Source organism: Stylophora pistillata, chromosome 2, assembly GCF_964205215.1.
Source record: "Stylophora pistillata chromosome 2, jaStyPist1.2, whole genome shotgun sequence".
Taxonomy (NCBI): Eukaryota; Metazoa; Cnidaria; class Anthozoa; order Scleractinia; family Pocilloporidae; genus Stylophora; species Stylophora pistillata.
The window spans coordinates 39,865,640-39,885,197 of record NC_142520.1 but is presented as its reverse complement, the minus strand read 5'-3'; the positions used below and the strand labels follow the sequence as shown (position 1 = coordinate 39,885,197).

Sequence of the window (19,558 nt, the reverse complement as noted above, 5' to 3'; positions counted from 1 at the left end):
GCAGGAGACGGGGTCTATAAGAGAAGACTAGAATGTCCAACTATTTCCAAATGTCATAGCAAAGGGAACACATTCTTTGATGCTCTACAACATGAGCTAAGCAGGTGGCAGTTAATCATTTATCTATTTTAGTACACAATAAGGACAATGTAAAGGCTGCCTAAAGACTACTGCTGTGTAAACTAGCAGTGAAGTAGTGATTGCTGAATGCAAATGGGAAAATTTAGTGGCAAATGCTAATTAACTGTAGGAGGTTCTTGGTGATGGACTTTAAGCAAGGTATATGTGGCATTCTTTATATGCATGTATCAATGAAGAGCTGGACTTTCTTTATGGTTACCAAAGTTTTCAAAGGAGAAATGTTTGGATGTAATTAACAATTTACTAATGAAGATAGTGTGTAATTGGTAACCTCTCTACTGAGTAGCTCTACATCTACCAATCAAATTATTTAACAATTATTCGCCAAAGGCGAAGTGAATATCATCGCATAATTATTATTTGACAATATTCACCGAACCTGAGGCGAATAATTGTTTTAGTATAATTTCACAGCTGAACAACAGAGAAATTTCTAAAATCATAACATTTTAGTAACATTTATTAACATTTTATTTTAACATTTTATATAAACCGTGTGGAGTGGTTGATATAGCGTCATATAAGGAACTGCTCGACCAATCAGATTGCTGTAAACTCTTTGGTCAGCTCTAAAAATTATACTTAAAAGGAATATAAAACTTAAAGAAAAATATTTTTAAACAATGAATCATCTAAATGATAAAAATGGAGGAAACTGGTGTATGAATGTAGGAGGTTAATATTTTCTTGTGGCTTAAACTTTTCTAATGAGGGAGTGCTTAACCTCTGCCATACTTTATGAAATGCAATGTTTCCAAGATCTTGACAGCTTTTTGAAAATGGTGATCTTAAAAAGTATTTTCTGTTTTTCGGATTTGTGCACAAGTAAAACTGATCTTAAGTTCCTACCTGGGCTAAACTGAGTCATTCAAAGCTTCGAGTACTCATGTAACTGCGTTCTTTTGTCTTTGTTGGCTGGTACCAAAAACTTCCTGTGGGGTGTTACATACATACATACATACATACATAATTACATACATACTTACATACATACATACATTTATTTGGTAAAGCAGGTTAAGTTAATACAATGGCAGCAAAAAGCTGATGTGGACCTGCAAAATAAATTAGATAAAATAAAAGTTGGATGATGTAAAATGTATGAATAAAGATAAGTAAAAAATATATACAGTTATCGTGTTTATTTGCTATCATAGAAGCTCTAAATGAGAAATCATTAATGTCCTTGGAAAATCTACGCAAACTTTGTTTGAATTTGTCTTTGCTCATCGACTCATTTATGTCAATTAATCTATTAAGAAATGTCCAAATTGTTAGTTCTCTATATTGAATAGATTGTTTGCCAATTTCATATTTGACACGTGGAATAACAAATTGGCTTCCCCTTTGTGAAGGTCTACTACAAGACTTAAAAGTAAATAAAGATGCAAGGTCATCAGGAACATTATGTTTGATAACATCAAACATGAACAGCAGTAAGCGACTTTTATAGAGGTATGACAAGCATCTTTTATAGAGGTACAATGAGCCAGCAGCGCCAGGTAGCGGTCAGTTCCAGATTGTGCAGATATTTTGAGGATCCTTTGTACCTCCTTGACTGCAGACTCAGCTTTGCTGTTGGATTGATAATGGTAGGGACTCGTGGTCACACGCTTGAATCCGTACTCTCTGGTGAAGGCTTTAAATTCTCTACTAGTTGGTATATTGTGAACCACAGTCTGATACGACTTTGTGGGGAATGCCATATCGAGCCATGTGTGCCTTCGGCTTCTTAATAACAGTAGTGGCCTTCAAGTCATACAGCCTGTGAACTTCCAAGAAACTTAAGAAGTAATCTACTGTCATTATGTAACTCTTGTGGTCCAACTCAAACAGGTCTGTTGAAATTTTTTGCCCAATGGCAATCTGGGATGTCATGACTGATAAGCGTCTCCTGCTGTCTCATACTAAATGTAGCACAGGTTTTGCACCTGGAAGTGAAATCTTTTACGTCGCTCTTCATCTTTGGCCAGTAAATAGTTTCTCTAGTGCGTCTTACGGTCGATTCTATCCCTTGATGACTAGAGTGTAGCGCCTGGAGCACATGCTTCTGAAGGGTCTTGGGGATTACAAGCCTGTGTCCCCTAAAGAGCAATCCATCTTGAACGACCAATTCATCATGGATATCACGGTACATTGCCACTGCTGGAGTCAGCTTTTTCTTGTCCGCTGGCCACCCGGACCGTATTGCAGCCATCACAGCTTGAAGAAGGTCATCATTCTCCTGGTTAGCCCAATTGGTTAAAGCGCTGGACTGTTGTGTGGTAGGTTGGGGTTGATGGTTCGAGCCCTGGCCGGACCAACACTCGAGGTCTTAACATAACTGAGGAGAATGTGCTACCTTTCTATAATATCAAGAAATGGATAGACATTCTAGTCTTCTCGGATAAGGATGAATAAACTGTAGGTCCCGTCTCCTGCATCTATTAATTAGTTAATTTGGTTTGGCAGGGGATGTTAAAGAACCCACTCATGAGATTACTGTGATGTGGTCTGGCCTGTTTACTGAGGGTGATTAACTGCATGTGTTGGGCAGTTCTGCTTCTGATGAAGTTGACACAGTGCTCATCTTCTACTATGGTGAAGGTCACTTTGAACTTTCTCTTATCCACGGGGTTCATCAATTGAACCTTGCATTTCCCGAGCGGCCTGAGAGTAGGGGCATTGTACATCTTGAGGACTTGATTGGTTGGCATGATGGCGTTCACATATTTAGTTCCCTTGATGGCACTCGGCTTGAGAACATCACATGTTGCCCCAGTGTCCACTTGAAAACGTCCCCTGCTAACCAGTATAGAGAAGATGCAGGGGACAGGGCCTATAAGAGAGGACTAGAATGTCCAACCATTTCCAAATGTCGTAGCAAAGGGAAAACTTTCTTCAACACTCCACAACATGAGCTAACCAGGTGGCAGTTAATCATTATCTATTTTAGTACACAATAAGGACAATGTAAAGGCTACCGAAAGACTTCTGTTGTGTAAATTAGCAGTGAAGTAGTGATTGCTGAATGCAAATGGGAAAATTTAGTGGCAATTGCTAATTAACTGTAGGAGGTTCTTGGTGATGGACTTTAAGCAAGGTATATGTGGCATTCTTTATATGCATGTATCAATGAAGAGCTGGACTTTCTTTATGGCTACCAAAGCTTTTAAAGGAGAAATTTGTGGATGTTATTAGCAATTTACTAATGAAGATAGTGTGTAATTGGTAACCTCTCTACAGAGTAGCTCTACATCTACCAATCAAAATGATATAAAGGAATATAGAACTTAAAGAAAAAAAATTTAAGTAATGAATTATCTAAATGATAAGAATGGAAGAAACTGGTGTATGAATGTAGGAGGTTAATATTTTCTTGTGGCTTAAGCTTTTCTAAGGAGGGAGTGCGTAACCTCTGCCATACTCTATGAAATGCGGTATTTCTAAGATCCTGACAGCTTATTGAAAATGGTGATCTTGAAAAGTATTTTCTGTTTGTTGAATTTGTGCATGAGTACCACTGATCTTAAGTTCCTACCTGGGCTAAACTGGATAATTCAAAGCTTTGAGTACTCATGTAACTGCATTCTTTTGTCTTTGTTCTTGTTTTGATAACTACTGGAGGGATTATGTCATCAAAGAAAGCATGTCTTCTAATAACAAACTAGTAGCTGCTTTCAACAGTGCAGACAATGTCTGCAATGCATGAAAGAGAGGGTGGTATGACTGGCATATTGGTGGCATTAAGGGTGAGATAGCATTGATTCTCACCAAATCCTCAATGCATTAATTTAAGATGAGAGGTCCCATATTCAAACCAAGGGGTACTCCAAAGTTGATTTTACACATCAGAAACTTTATCATCAGCTACAGAAAAATACTGTCCAGATAAGATGTTTATTTGGGTATTAGAGATGACTGATCTCTTAAGACAGTTTTATAATTGATGGTATAAAAGGGTTTTGAGAAGTCAGCTATCATCATTGGAGAAAGTTCTCCCTGCTTCACTGTATGAAGAATATCATCTCTAATTCTATGGTAATTGTATTCTCATTATTATTTGTTGTATTTGAATTACTTGTGGCCAAAATTTTTCCAGGAGGGGGCTTCATTTCCCTTTGTGGGGTAAAAATAAACAAGGTTGAAATGCTGGGGACGAAATATCCAAGTAAACTAAGACGCAGTGTGTAGCATGAAATGAACTTGACAGAATTACTGAGAATAATGCGAGTTTTTTGAAGACTTTACATGACAATACACGTGGTGAAACAAGACAAAGGTCATGCAGGTTGTTGGGAATTGCCTCGAAGATTGAACTACCAACATAATCACACAAAATCCTGATTTCTTCTCCTTTATTAATCACCAATAACCTACAACAACCTCTTCTCGCTCTCTTCTTTCTGTTTTTTGTTTTGGTTTTCCTTAAAGGGATCCAAAGTTCAAGACTCTCAGATTTCCACGCGTTGTCTGTCAATTAACAGTTCCTCAAATTACATTGATTACGATCAAACAAAGCTGAAATTACCCTAACTACAACAATGCGACAAATAATAACAATACTCCGCATGATTTCCGACAAGGTCAGGCAAGACGTCATTGTAGATTATAGACTGTAAATCGTGAATCGGTTTGAACCAAAAGGTGATAAGTACAATAAAGTCTTAGCTAAATAGCATAAAACAATAAAACAGAGCGAGCGACCTAAATCACACGCTAGTGAACAATAGAGATACAGCAAATGTGAAATTGGAACATACTACAGCAAGTAATGGAAATTATAATAAACAAGCGTGCCACCCAATCGCATTTACTGAAAGTGATAAAACTACGAGCAATTTAACCCCGTGTAACCGGAGAGTAGTTTAGTTTAATGACAACTCTAATACGAGTTTGAGTAATGGTCGTGGGTACAAGTCGTGGGTCGGGGGTGCGGGTGCAGGTGCAGGTGCGCGTAAAAGTCGTGGGTGTGGTTTATACTTAATAATAAAAATAACCATTTAAAATATTAAATATAATAATACATAAATTTTATACAACCCCGTTATTCTAGTTATTTTATTTTGTTTATTCCATTTATCCTACTTTATGTCTATTTTTATCTGTTATCTCAATTTCAATGAAATTAGTTTTACATATTTCCGCTATTATATCATACAGCTATTTAAAAACTACTTTCTTTATGCACCAAAAAAGCGAAAAAAACAGATACAATCTTTGTTTGCGCTTTTCCATAGTGCAAATACGATAGTGTCTTGGCATAAAGTAAGAGAAGGACTGGACCATTTTTTGGACCATTTTTTGGACCATTTTTTGGACCATTTATAAGGAGTTTCAGTTTCGCGATGCATTCTGAGATCTTGTTTGACAGCAAAGGGAAGAGATAAATCTTACACACTGTGTACACGTTTTTCGAGCTGTGCGGTCTGCGGTCCTGCGTTTTTGGGGTCTGTGTTAACGAGATGCTTTGTACCTGAGCTGCTATGTATGATTGTACCAAAAATGATTTCATATAGTAGAAGTACTATAATGTTAAAATTGCGATAGCGCTCGTGAATTCTATATTTGTGGCTAAAGTCAGGGGCCAAGGAACAGAAATTCCGAGATCTCATCTGATAGCATCTATGACAAAAGAAAGAAAGATAAATCTGGTAATTACACACTGTATACACAAAGGAAAACTGGTTGCACAAAAGGCACACATAACCTCTGCCAGAATGGTAACTCGACAGTGGAGGATCGTAAATGCAATATTTTCAATAAGAATTCAAGTCCATTGTTTATGTAGCAGTTTTGCTTTGCATGACTAAAATGGGCAAGAATGTTGATGTAGTAGAAGTCAGTGGAAAAATGTATTAAAATAATTAGTACAAGCGAGTAAAAGCACCTTTAAAGAGCAGTGTTTCCAATTACAACCACCTATCACCAATGCCCGAGTATAACACTCTTCCCCCACCCCTCCCTCTGCATTTTTAGACTGCACCCACCCCTTCTGAGTGCTAAAGACATGCCTCCCCCTTTAAAATGGTCCCAAAAATGTTCCAAAAAATTATTTCTTATTTATTAAAAAAAAATAGGTACCCTCCACAATTTTTCCCTCGCCCTCGACACGAAACCCTCGACCCTCCACAAAAAGGTAGACTCGAAAGAGCCGTTGGTAATTAATTTTGGCCAATCAGGAGTCGTTTGGGTTATTCAGGTGATTCATTTGTCAGGGCTATCAAATCAGAAATACGTGTGGTATGATTCATTTCTTATCTGAGAAAGATGCGACTTGGCAGAGTTGTGAAATCACACGTACTCAAGAAACACGTGTCATTGTTTGTCGAGGTATTGCATTACTTCACGGTAGTACTTTGTCAAATAATACGTACGGTCTTTCTATCTTAGGAATCATCACCTGCAAAACTTTGTACAACTTTGCCCTGCACAGCTAGATATTTGTTGTTTGTTGGAGACAAGTGACTAAATAAGTTTTCAAAAAGTTAGAAAACTGTTTCATTACCAACAACACAATCAAAGAATATCACTAAGTATTTTTACCAAAAAGCAATGAGAGTAGAGCGTCTCCAGCGTAACGGGAGAGTATACTCCATAAAGTGGGCTGTACCTCTTTGTATGCACCTTGATTAAGGACTTTTTTGGGGGCTTGCTTCTTTGCAATAAACATTAACAATAAAAGAATGAAAGGATGTTTTTCTTAAGAAGGTGAAGTTCTTGCTGATTTTGAGAAGGCCACAAACTTACACTCCTATAAAAAGAAATTGTCAAATTCCTCACTGTTAAATTGCAATTTTCAACAATGTTGCATTGAGATTTATCAAGGGAACTCAACTTATCAAGCGCAATAAACACCTGCCCATTGAAAAAGGGATTTTTGCGTTGAATGTGGGCGAAGTCTAGGTGGTAATACGTATTGCTGTAATCTGCACTAGGTAGGAAATTTCCTGTTCGCTCATCTCTCAGAACAAGTCGCCTGTCAACATGCTTGACCATGATGTACGGAGGACTTCTGTGCCTGTCAGTAAATTCAGCCCCACAACCATAGCACTTTTTTACATTTCCTGGCAGCGTAACCAACTCGTACCTGTGAGGGGAATGTCCTGAATGCCAACTTTCAGCCCCCAAAGCATATGTTGGCTGCAGCCAGTTTTGTCCTGTTCATGGAGGGTCGGGCTGTTGAACAGGACGGCCGCCTGCCATCACTGGAGCATGGTGATGAAGACCTTCTTGAGGGCTAACACCATGATATGAACGCCCCATAATAACTGCTGGTGGCTTCTCCATTTGGTGACTTGTGGTCAGCAACCATCTTCGTTGAGTTAATGTCATGGAGTTTGAATATGTACAGCATTGGACTGGACGGTTGTGAAAGCCGGTGTTGTTTGTTGGGCTGTGGCTCTATCTGGCCACTGCATTGGCTCCAAAGAGAAGCCTGAATTGTTGAAGTTCTGTTGCTGCAAACAAGGGGAACCCATATCAGGCAGTTCTTCAACGTTTGGTGACTCAACCTCTGTATGTTTGTGTTGTTTTCTTTTGCAAGTTGTCTTGTTTTCTGGTGGATGGTGCCCCGAATTAGGGTCAATAAAGAGACCATTTATCGATGCTAATCGCATCATTTCTTTGCCAAGTTGGTTTGCCCTTTCCAATTCTCGGTGGTGAAAGTTTATCTTCCGCCATTCATAAGAGGGGCCAGTTCCACCTTTTGATGTCCCCTTCTCAATGGACTGAAGTTCAACTGCAAAAAGGACACTGTCCTTAGTGTCCATATGAGCTGCATCAAGAAGGGAAAGGTTAGACAGATCTTTATGAGCCCATCCAGTGTGGATCACCTCAGCCTGATTCATTCGAGGCGCGTTGGTCGGAGCAAATGCACGGAAGATGAATGTTCTCCTATTGTCCCACCAGCTCAGCCAGGATGAAAGAAATTGCCGCTCCGATTTCTGGTTAATGAATTCTTCCAATGATTTCTTAGCCTCCAGATAAGTTTCCTTTAAATTGCTTATGAGAAGACTTTGGCAGAGTTTTTTAAAAGTCTCACCTGCTTCCTGCCCTAATCTTCGAGCCATTTTGTTAATGCTCTGTTTAAAATGAAACTCGCAACTCTTTATGTGACTCAGGGCATCATCGCCAAAAAATTACCGGAGTCCATTCATGTTAGCACCGGCCATGTCAGTGCACTAACCTTGAGGATGAAATACCATCTTGTTGTCCCCTGTGACTTTTTGTAGACCCTCGTTGAAGAGACCAGAACAGCGCAATGTTTTGGGAGCTCTCTTGTTTATCTTCCATAACAGCAAGAGGTATTTGCCCCTTCAGTAGCGGTTGGTATACACTGGCCGTAAGAGTAACAAAATTGCGACACCTTTTATCTTTGCCATCAAAAGAACAATACTCTTCTTTCAAGAAATGTTGCCCATTCCTGTCTATGTTCAAAGCTGCTTTCATTTTCTCCTCACTTGTTTTGAAAACAAAAGATGGTCTGTCTGGATTTCTGCGCCAATCATTAACTTTATATATTAAGAGGCTGTCCTTTTTGTTGCAATATTGTTTAAATGTCACCACCGCTTAAAAATTTTGACCACTTGGATGAATTTCTTGGCACACACTTTGTTTCTGATTTGCGATCCATCTTCTCCAGCAGCTGTGTCGCTTCTTTTTCCACTTTTTCCCAATTTTCCTCCGTCTGCAACGATGACATAACAAAGGCAGATTGTATTTCTGCTTGCTTTAAGTGAGGATGTTTCTTTAGCATTTCCTTCACACGTTCCATTGGTTTTTCCGGCCTTGATGTTATGGGGCACGTGTGGCTCCCACAATGAAACACCTGTATTTTTTTCTTGCCGTAAAACACATAGCGCCTTGCACCGCAAATTACAAATTCACCTGCGTCTTCACATATTGAACAGGCTTCTTGGCCGCTTGAAACATTTTTATATTGGTTTGTGTTTGTTACACCAAATTGAACACGAAAAGGACACTGTATTGATGCACTTCAAAGAGCCCCGACAGTCTGCATACCACATCTCTCCATATTGTTTCCATTGCATGCCGTGGCTTTTCTTCCATTTCCGACCATCTGCTAGCAAAGCTGCGCTTATTTCTTTCGACGTTCTGGCTTTGACGATGGTATATTTCACCAAACAGTCCATGCCTAATGAAGTTTCTCCACTTCTGAAACTGGAGCACTCTCCCACATCCCATGAACAAACTTTCTTTGCTCTACGATCTGACTAACTTAGGATTATAAGTGCCACTTTTATTGGCTACAGATATCCACACCCAGATACGTAGGTCCAATGTGGTCGGATAGGGCTTAGTTGTCTATTGATTTCCTAATCAGTTGATCCCACTAATTCCTGTTGCATGGGTCTGTTAGACAAATTTTAGCGTTGATCTTAAGACGCAGTTTCACCAGCAATTATCTAGTTAATTACATCATTGTTTGTCGATCGTTCTATGCATTCTTTGTCATTATTAGTGCGCCGCTAATCATGCGAAATATAACAAGACAAGCAAAATCCTAATAATGGGTGTAAACGTTCTATAACACACTCCCCCCCTTGACTCATCTATGAGTCAAGGATCGGGCGTGATTTCCATTGTGAATCTAGAGCCGCACTTCTGCGTGGAACAGTTTTTGTGGGATTTTCAACCGTTCTCCTTTGTTTGGAGCTGTCCATTTGTGATGATCCCTCCCCCTTACTCTTAATTTCTAAGGGGTATAGCTTTTGCACTGGCCTGGATAGGTGGGTCAGTTTCCCCTTTGTGACCACCCTCTTTGTAGCACCTTTAATAACACCATCTTTCCCTTTGACTAGGCTCTCTACCTCTCCTATCTTCCATTCTCCTCTTTTCTTTTCTTCCTCATGCACTACAACTACATCTGCTACTTCTACTGCTCTAATCTTGTTTTGTACCTTACACCTGTGAAACTCACACAGATTCGCTAAATATTCCATTTGCCACTGATTCCAAAAGTAGATATTTAAATCTTGTGGAACATTCGGCGTCACCCACCGCATCCTCGGGTTCTATGACCTCATCCGGAAGTGATTTGATCCTTCGTCCATAGATTAAATGAGAAGGTGTTAGCACTTCCCCGTCTACCTCATTGTACTCACAAGTTAACGGCCCGCATTTAGAGTACATTCTACTTAAACAAGCACAGTTAGTAACTCCTCATAAGACAATCTAGCATTTCCCAGTGTCTTTCGCAAACAATCTTCAACACTTGTGACCATTTGTTCAAAGAATCCCCCCCACCAAGGTGCCCTTTCTAAATTGAATTTCTACTCTATCCTCATATGCTCCAAGTCTGCTTGGATTTCTGTATGATCGAACAATTTATTTAAGGCCTTCTCGGTGGCTTGAAATGTTATCGTGTTATCCGACACAAGAGTGGACGTTCTGCATCTCGCAGTGAACCATCACAAACAGCATCTAAACACTGCGGCCGACAAATCTTCTACTAGTTCTAAGTGGATAGCTCTTGTCATACAACATGAAAATAATGCGATATACACCTTCTCCATCTTTCCCACCTTACTCTTTACGTATAAGGGCCTAAGAAAATCGACACGTACTTTTGCAAATGGCGGGGCTTCCCTGACCCTAAACTCTGGCAATGCAGTGGGTGGGGAAGAGCAGTACGGTTTACCTTTCAGTTTCTTACTAGTGACACGCTTGTTCGGAACTTCTTTTACTTCTTGTCTGCCCTTTGGCACCCATACGTTTATCGCAATTGGGCCAACGTGGCCCTCACACCATTGTGGTGTACCCTTTCATGACAATCTTGTACAATCAGCTCAGTGTATTGGCACTTTCTGGGTAAAATGAGGGGACTTCTAGCTTCGAATTCTAGGTCTGAGTTGACAAGCCTGCCTTCGCACCTCAAAATTTCACCTTGCTTTACAATCCCCAGTTCACTTACCAGTTGCTCAAAGTTACCCTGCTGTTTAAGTTTTTCTTGAGCTGACTTATCAACTCAAGCTCAGCTTCCTTTAATTCTCTCACTTCTAACTTACCTGCCCACTTAACATCTACCTTCACTTCACAGTAGCATTCAGATTTTTCAAGAACCATCCTACCCAAGCGACTACACACACTAACCTTTGCAACTTGCTGTAATCATTCAGTGGCACTACTGCTGTTGCAACACCATCTTCACCCTTCGTTTTGACCAGCAACGCTGATGTGGATTTCTTCGCTCTGAGTAAGCATTCGGGGGTCTGAAAATCCTCCATTCTCATGGGCCAATCCTTTTTGTCTTTTTAACCATCGAGGGCTGAATCACCAAAGGTTGTCTTCCCTCAGTTGCGCGAGGCCAGAGCTCCTCTTCAATCGAGATCTGCGCGATTTTCGTCTGTCAAGCAGTGCGCCTATTCTACCTTGTGTGTCAACTTAAGAATTTCGTTCACTCTGTGTTGCACGAACTGCTTCCACTCTCCCTTGTTTTGGATCCAGCTGAGAGCTGTTTTGCTATCTAACTAGAACCTCGCACCATCTATGGTGACCTGTAACTGTAACGTGTTGCGTACTGTGTTCATAAGTTAGGCCAGTATTCTTGCTGACATCAACTCATGTAATCAACAACAACTAATCGGGGGATGGACAGCTCTTTTAAGGGGATAACTCTCGTTTTGCTCATGACTAATCTCACATGGGCCTGTCCATCATCTGTACGGTACACGAAGTAAACCACGGCACAATACGCCTTCTTACTGGCATCTCTGAACCCATGCAAGTAACACTCTGTCACACACTCTTCTCTTGCCTGCTACAGACACCTACCTATTCTAATTTCTCTCGTTTGCAACAAATCCTCAACCTATTTACTCCATTTCTCTTCAATTTCGCCTGTCAACGTCTTGTCCCAATCAAACTTCTTACTACAGATCTCCTGGAAAAGAATTTTCATACTCGCTCTTACCAGACTGATGAATCCCAGCGGGTCAAACTAACTGGCTAACAAGCTCAACGCATTACGTTTGGTGGGTTCTAAGCCTTCTGTCCTCTTGGTGATATGTGCGAGATGAAGGTGGAAAGTGTCTTATTTGCAATTCCACTTAACACCCACAACCCTTTCTCCCTTCGACTCTCCTTGGCAGTCTAATTTTGACTTTGTGTATGTTTCTTCATCTTCTAATCTTTTCACAATTTCCAGTTTTGTTACGGCTGTCTTGCTCAACCCAATTTGTTCCTTTAACCTTGGGTCATTAGTTTTCCTCTTGCGTAGCTTGAAGCCTCCTTTTGCTATTCTGACCTTTGCCTTAGTGTACAGATCGTATGCTTTGTCGGTGTTGCTGTTGCCTGAGACCAGGTCGTCTACATTTTTCTTTCTGTGTTTGAAATGTGATTTCATATTTTATATAAAACCTGATAAACGATGATGTTCTAATGATGTTCCTAATCAAGTCTTCATCAACGCCGTGTATTTTCTTTTTCACATGATTATAGCCCTGAAGTCTCCTTTTAAGAGTGCGAACACTCATAGTGATGACATGGTAGACCTGTATGTAGCAGATCTGTGGTTGTTTTATAATCATAACCCAAATGGAATACTTCTCTATTACCACGCTCTCTATCACATCAAACTCTAAAAAAATAATGTTTAAAAACTATTTGTAATTGCCAAGCTTGTTGGTAGCACAAGTACCCCAGTATTTCTTAGTATTGCTAATATTCAAACAACATCAAGATTATGGGGTGCGTGTGCACCCGGATTAATTATATTAATACCCTAGTCTATACTGCAACGATTCAAGTAAAAAATAGGTAGGCCACCAGTAATATTTTGGGAATAGTTAATAAAGATAAAGCCTTGACAGCACACATGAATATCCAGCTAGAAAGTAAAATATTTCAGGGAAGACAATGTAAACAAGCTAGACTAAAATTTAATTCTTCAAAACTGTGTTGTTTTCATTCCTCTTTTGCATGAAGCAGGCTAACTTCATTAACCCTTTAACTGGCAGATTTTTTTAGGTAATTTTTCAGTTGCGCAGCGGCAATCACTATTTCTAATGATAACTAAAAAAGTATTGAAGTTACCCTGCCATAAACTATATATCATTGTAAAGCTTTGGAAATGTGTAACATATTTGCAATAAAACAACAAAATATAGGGCATACCACAAAGGGTATGAGCTATTTGCATATATTGGTTACATTCCACCCTGGGCAAAACAATATTTTCTTCAAGGGGCCTGTGGTACAGTATTGTTACCTAAATCACACAATGTACTTGGGTTCAACAACCATTTATCAGGGAATAAAACACTTCAAACAGAACTAAAATATTCCTATCCTAGCCTGAGATATTGCATTTTTTGTACTTCCGGTACAAATCCTATCAGTGAACAATTCACAAAAAAATGTTTTGAATATTATTTGCAAAAGAACTATCCAGAATTGCACAGTTCAGTGCAGTGTTCCTGCCAGAATTGAAGTTACTGTTACTGCCAATATTCAACTTGTCTATGCCACTTCTCCCAGCAATTTCTGTCTTTGTTTAGGCACAAGGCCTTCCCATCACAGGTAGTGCAAACAATGGCAGATTTATATCGATAATTCCTGTCGAGATTTCTCACTTGGGCTCTCTTGGCACAAACAACACAATCCCTCCTTGCATCAGTTACTGCAATTTCATGGTAGGATCCATCCAGTCTCCTGGCATCAACTTCAGCTTGTGGCTGAGTAGGTGGGCGACCAGCCTTACCACGAAATGATCTTCCAGCAATAAGCTGTCGTGCCACTTCTTTGCGATAAGTTAAAAATTCAGTGTTGCTGGGCTTCAATTTCTTCATAATAATGAAGGAGTCCAGGAGACACACTTCTAGGCCATAGCCAAACAACTTCTTCCAGGCTTTTCGTGACTTTCTAATGACACTAAATGTCTTTATAAGCTGATCTGCAAGATCTACTCCGCCCATATATTTTTGATAGTCAAGCTGAGCTGGAGGACAATTGATGTCAACATTACCACCACGAGCTGATTTCCTTTTGATAGTAGCAGGCTGACCATCAAGATCTGGAGGATGAATGGTAGATAAATGGTAAACAACCCTTCGGTCATTCCAGGCTGTTGCTACTAATCTCATATGAGCTCTCCACAAATAGTCTCCACGATCCATTTGTTTTTGCATTTGAGTAGTGATAATCAAATCCTTGGGAAACTGTTTCCTGTTTTGACGTACAGTTCCACATGCAAGTATCTTCTTGTCAAAAAGCTCAAGGAAAAAGTGTGGGTCAGTGTAAAAATTATCCATATAGAGATGGTGATTTTTCCCTGTTTCTGTTACTGTCAGATCTCGTACCACTCTTCTAGCTAAGTGTTTTTCGGGTTGCTGGCCATGTTCTTTCCCCAGATATACTTGAAATCTATAAACATAGCCTGTAGTTGCCTCGCTCAGGACCCACAACTTCATGCCCCACTTAGTTGGCTTATTTTTTATGTACTGCTTGAAAGCCAACTTTCCCTTGTGGGGTACCATTGTCTCGTCAATAGCAATATTCATGCCTAGTCTATACTCGTCTCGAATATTTATAAGTATAATGTTAAGGAAATTTCTCACCCGGTAGATTTTGTCAAAACCATCAGTACCCCTAGGGATGGCTACTGCATTGTCAGCTAAATGAAAGTATCTCCATATTTGAAGGAATCTTGTTTGAGACATGATGTTGGCAATGCTTTCCTGGTGGATTAGTTTATCCTGGCTCCAATACATTTCGAAACGGGGCAACTTGACTATTCCCATCAGAATAATAATACCAATGAAGGCCTCCATTTCATCTCTCGTGACAGGAGCTCATGGTCTTTTATGCTTGCCAGGGTCAGTTGCCTTCTGCTGATCGTAGTACCTATTGGTCTCTTGAACCAAGATTTCACATATATCATTAGTGAATAGCAGATCAAAGAAGTCTCGTTCGCGAGCAGTGTTCACATTCGGAAATCTTCTTGTTGGACCTGGATGTGGTTCTCCAAAGTCAGGGATCTGCACTGGACTTTACTGGTCAGACCAGTCAATGTTTGGCTCAGCGGGGTCTTGACGTCGTCTTGCTGGACCGGATCTTGCTCCCCTTCTTGCTCCTCTTCCTCTACCCCTTCCTCTTCCCCTTCCAGCTTGTCTTTCTGGTCGAATAGGACTTCTGTCACGGTTACCACAAATGTCTAACAAAATGAAAAAAAAATGGAATATTTTCTTGAGCCAATGTAACTGAAAATTGCTTTGTTTTGAACTCGAAATATTCAGGAGCATGTTTTCAGTCCACTTCAGAAGTAGCATAAAAAGAACTGTACTTGTAATGTAAACAAACATGTCAGCCTTATTACTTGGACAATGATAGTTTACTAAAACATGTGCTTTTTGGGCAGAACAAACTCACCCACAATCGGTAATCTTTCACTTAAGATTTCTCTGTTAGCAAAGGCTTGTAAAAACACGTAGACAACAGAAATGAAATCTAATACTCGTTATTTGATAAAGAAACTTACCAGATTCTTCGCTATTTGCTTCGTCAGGAAGCAATTTGTCGCTTTCGTCTTCTTCACTTTCCTCGTGTTCTGATCTGCCATTGTTGTCATCTTCTTCCGAAAGTTCTGCTTCGCTTTCATCAGAATAATCCCCGTCAGAATTGTCATTCAGGACTCTTGTAAACACCTCCTCGGGAGATAAATACCTCGCCGCCATTTTTAAATGCTAGCGAATGCGAAACGAAGAATAAATCGCTTTTTACAATCGAAAAACTAGCCAAATTCGAGAAGAATTTTGCTCAAAACAACGACTGAAAGGTCCTCTGGGAAAGCTTCCATATTTGGGGCCACAGGGACCATTTTCATGAAAACAAGAGAGCCCTGACCTTTAGTGCTCACTCTTCGTACAAATATGTACGATTGCCGGTTAAAGGGTTAAGCTGTAGTACTCGATCATCATTTATCAGGTTTCATGTAAAATATGAAATCACATTTCAAACACAGAAAAAAAAAATTGCGTGCACTTTCGTGCCACATTTGGGGCAAAAATTGGCCATGGCATACTGGCCCAGACTTTTGCCACATGAGCTGCAAAAATTCGCCATTATCAAAAATGGCGGACTGCTACTAGAGAGAAGCCTGGGCTATAGGTACCAGTACTTTGATTTCCATGGAGGAGGCTCAGTTCTATGGAGGAGGCTCAGTTCTACGGAGGAGGCTCAGTTCTACGGAGGAGGCTCAGTTCTACGGAGGAGGCTCAGTTCTACGGAGGAGGCTCATTTCTATGGAGGAGGCTCATTTCTACGGAGGAGGCTCAGTTCTATGAAGGAGGCTCATTCTACAGAGGCTCATTTCTATGGAGGAAGCGGATTTCTACAGAGGAGGCTCATTTCTAAGCAACAGGCTTACATTTGTGACCTCTCACGCGAAAACGTACACTAACGGCTGTCCGTTCGAACGGCAAAACGCACGGCTAGTGAACGGATGACAAACGGATGGCCAAGGCAATTGAAACGGCTAACATGAACGGCTGAACGGCCGAAGAAAAATTTTGAACGGCTCAAAGTGAACGGCTGAACGTCTGAAAAAAATTTTTGAACGGTCCAAAGTGAACGGCTGAACGGCTGTGGAAAATTTTTGAACGGTTCAAAGTGAACGGCTGAACGCCTGTGGAAAATTTTTGAACGGCTCACGGCTCACGGTAAACGGCTGAGGAAAAGTTTTGAACGGCTGACAGTGAACGGCTGAACAGTTGACAGTGAACGACTGAACGGTTGTAGAAAAATTTTGAACGGCTGACGGTGAACGGCCGAATGGCTGTGGCAAATTTTTGAACGGTTGAACGAGTAAAGATGATAACCATTTTAAATCAACGACCAGATTACTTTGACACAGAGCAAAGAAAACAAACATCATTCAATTATCGACTTTGTGGTTGCGTTTCCGACATTAACTCAGAACCTGTTTTTTAAAGTTCAAAATCAAACATTCCTGTGCACATTTCCGTTAAATATCTACCAGTGACAAAGATACAGAGAACTAAGATTATTTTAGGTGGACGAAACCATCCCTTTGCGTAAGAATGAGCGGTGTCTACACTTGTCAAAGTACAACATTCGCCACAAGCGAAATTTGCATAACGCACTGTGGTGTTTGATATTTTGCAAAAGGTAACGCAACGTTCAGTTCAGCCAATCAACTTCCACTCTAAAGCGCGTTGTCTTGACAGCTACATGGAATTTAAAACTTGCTACAACTCCTCGTCAAATCACCAAAATGGATGAAGGCGATCAAGTTGAGTTATTAACTGACAAAGAGGAAATCGTGGAGAAAGTGAAACAGTTTCTTCAAGATGGATGCGGATGTTCTCGGGGCATTAAAGGTGGTCATTGTTCTCAACAATTCTCGGAAGCAGCTGTACTTGTAAATTTGAATAACTGTATGGAACTATCACATGGCAAACTCGACTTAGTCATACTGGCCAACATCCAAGCATTCACGAGCATTGAAGTATCGGGTGGAAAAAGAAAACGGAGTCCTCAATGCAGTTTTACTTTTCAAGCCAGAGCCATCTGCAAAGAAATGTTCCTAAAACTTTACGGGATCAGTTATTCCCGATTCCGCCGACTGAAAGACCACTACGAAGAAAATGGAATATCGCTGAGGTCTCACGGAAACCGCAAAAGACTGCCACACAACACGACACCACACGCGGTGAATGAGGATGTAAAAAGCTTTCTAACAAATTACGCCGAAGAAAACGCTGTTCTTCTTCCTGGCAGGATACCAGGTTTTAAGAATGACGACATCAAGCTGCTCTCATCGAGTGATACCAAAATGTCTGTTTGGCGCGAGTTTAAAAAAGCATGTCAAGAAACTGAAAAGCAAGCGGTCTCCTACACTAAGTTTATTGATCTGTGGCAGCAGTTTCACCCGGATGTTGTTGTAGCAAAACCTATGTCCGACCTATGTATAACCTGCCAGCAAAACACCTCTAAGCTACTACAATCTGCTAACCTTCCGGACCAGGAAAAATCCGAGTGCGTTCGAGCCCAGCACGAGCATCTGAATTGTGTTCAAACGGAAAGAGAGCTTTATAAGAGAGTCTGCCAGGAAGCGAAAATCAACTTTCAATCGATTGAAGACCAAATAGATTTGGACGAAGCTCACGAAGCCTGTTCCCTGCAGACAACATTTCATTATTCTTTCGACTTTGCCTAGCAGATCCATATTCCTAGCAATCCTATGCAGCCAGGACCCATTTATTTCAAGACACCCCGTAAATGTGGAATTTTCGGTGTCATGTGCGAAGCAATACCCCGACAAGTAAATTATCTAATTGACGAGGCGAGTGACGTTGGTAAAGGAGCAAACACCACGATCAGTTATGTTCATCACTATTTCCAAAACCACGGACTTGGCGAAACACAGGCACATCTTCACGCAGACAACTGCTCGGGACAGAACAAAAACAATTATTTTATCTGGTATCTAGCATGGAGAACGATCCTGCGGTTGCATGATTCCATTAATTACTCTTTCCTAATTGCCGGCCATACGAAGTTTGGTCCCGATCGCTGCTTCGGGATAATCAAGAGATCTTATAAAGTACATTTTGTGTCATCTTTGTATGAGTTTGCGGACATAGTCGAGGGTTCAAGCACCGTTGGTGTCAACAAGGCACAGCTGGTTGGTACACACGATGGAAGAACCATTGTTACAGCTTACAACTGGTCTTCATTTCTCGATAGGTACTTCAACAAACTGCCGAACATAAAAAAGTACCATCATTTCAGATTTTCGAAAGACGAACCTGGAAAAGTTTACTTTAAAGAATTTAGCACTTCTCCCGAACAGTCACGAACGCTGCTGAAAAACAGTGACCTCGCTATCCTGCCGCCTGCATCCATGCTGCCACCCACGATCAACCCTGAAGGATTAAGTCAAGACTGAAAACAGTATCTCTTCCGCGAGATTCGAACATTCTGCAAGCCCGGAACAGAGGACCTTGTGGCTCGACCTCCTTGAATTCTACCAGAACAAGACAATGCATTCAGCAGGGAAAATCCTGTATGTTGAACGTTCGACATTGCACTACAGATAATAAACAAACGGCTCCTTTAGAGACCACATGATGATTATGACTTGTTAGTCTTTTAAAATATTTTCTCGAAGTGTATTTAACAGTAAATTTCTTGACATAACACGTATGAACAGTTTATCAGTACTGCTGTTTACTGGCGGCATTGGCAGTGCAACTTATGTTACTAATTGTTTTCTTGCACGTTTTATAACACCCTAGCGCTTCATTGAAGATAATTATGTTTTTGGACGTGGCCTTCGACAGGTTACTAAAGTGAGAAAGTGTACGCTCTTCTCGTATCGATGTTTTCGACTAAATGCGATGCTTTGCAATGTAAATGAAATAGTTGCCTTCTCACACTAAATAAAAACAAACCC

General features: G+C 40.5%; 1 protein-coding gene and 1 pseudogene across 1 annotated transcript; one reads left to right on the top strand and one right to left on the bottom strand.

Annotated features, from left to right (window-relative positions):
• Positions 1-14,941: 14,941 nt before the first annotated feature.
• Positions 14,942-15,766, bottom strand: LOC148739464 (uncharacterized). The gene is made up of 2 exons (XM_088749487.1): positions 15,620-15,766; positions 14,942-15,295 (listed from the first exon to the last, which is right to left on the bottom strand). Exons 1-2 carry the CDS (start codon positions 15,764-15,766, stop codon positions 15,065-15,067), a joined length of 378 nt encoding a protein of 125 aa, XP_088605613.1. The 3' UTR covers positions 14,942-15,064.
• Positions 15,767-17,082: 1,316 nt separating this feature from the next.
• LOC148739463 (uncharacterized) lies at positions 17,083-19,299 on the top strand (annotated as a pseudogene).
• Positions 19,300-19,558: the final 259 nt, after the last annotated feature.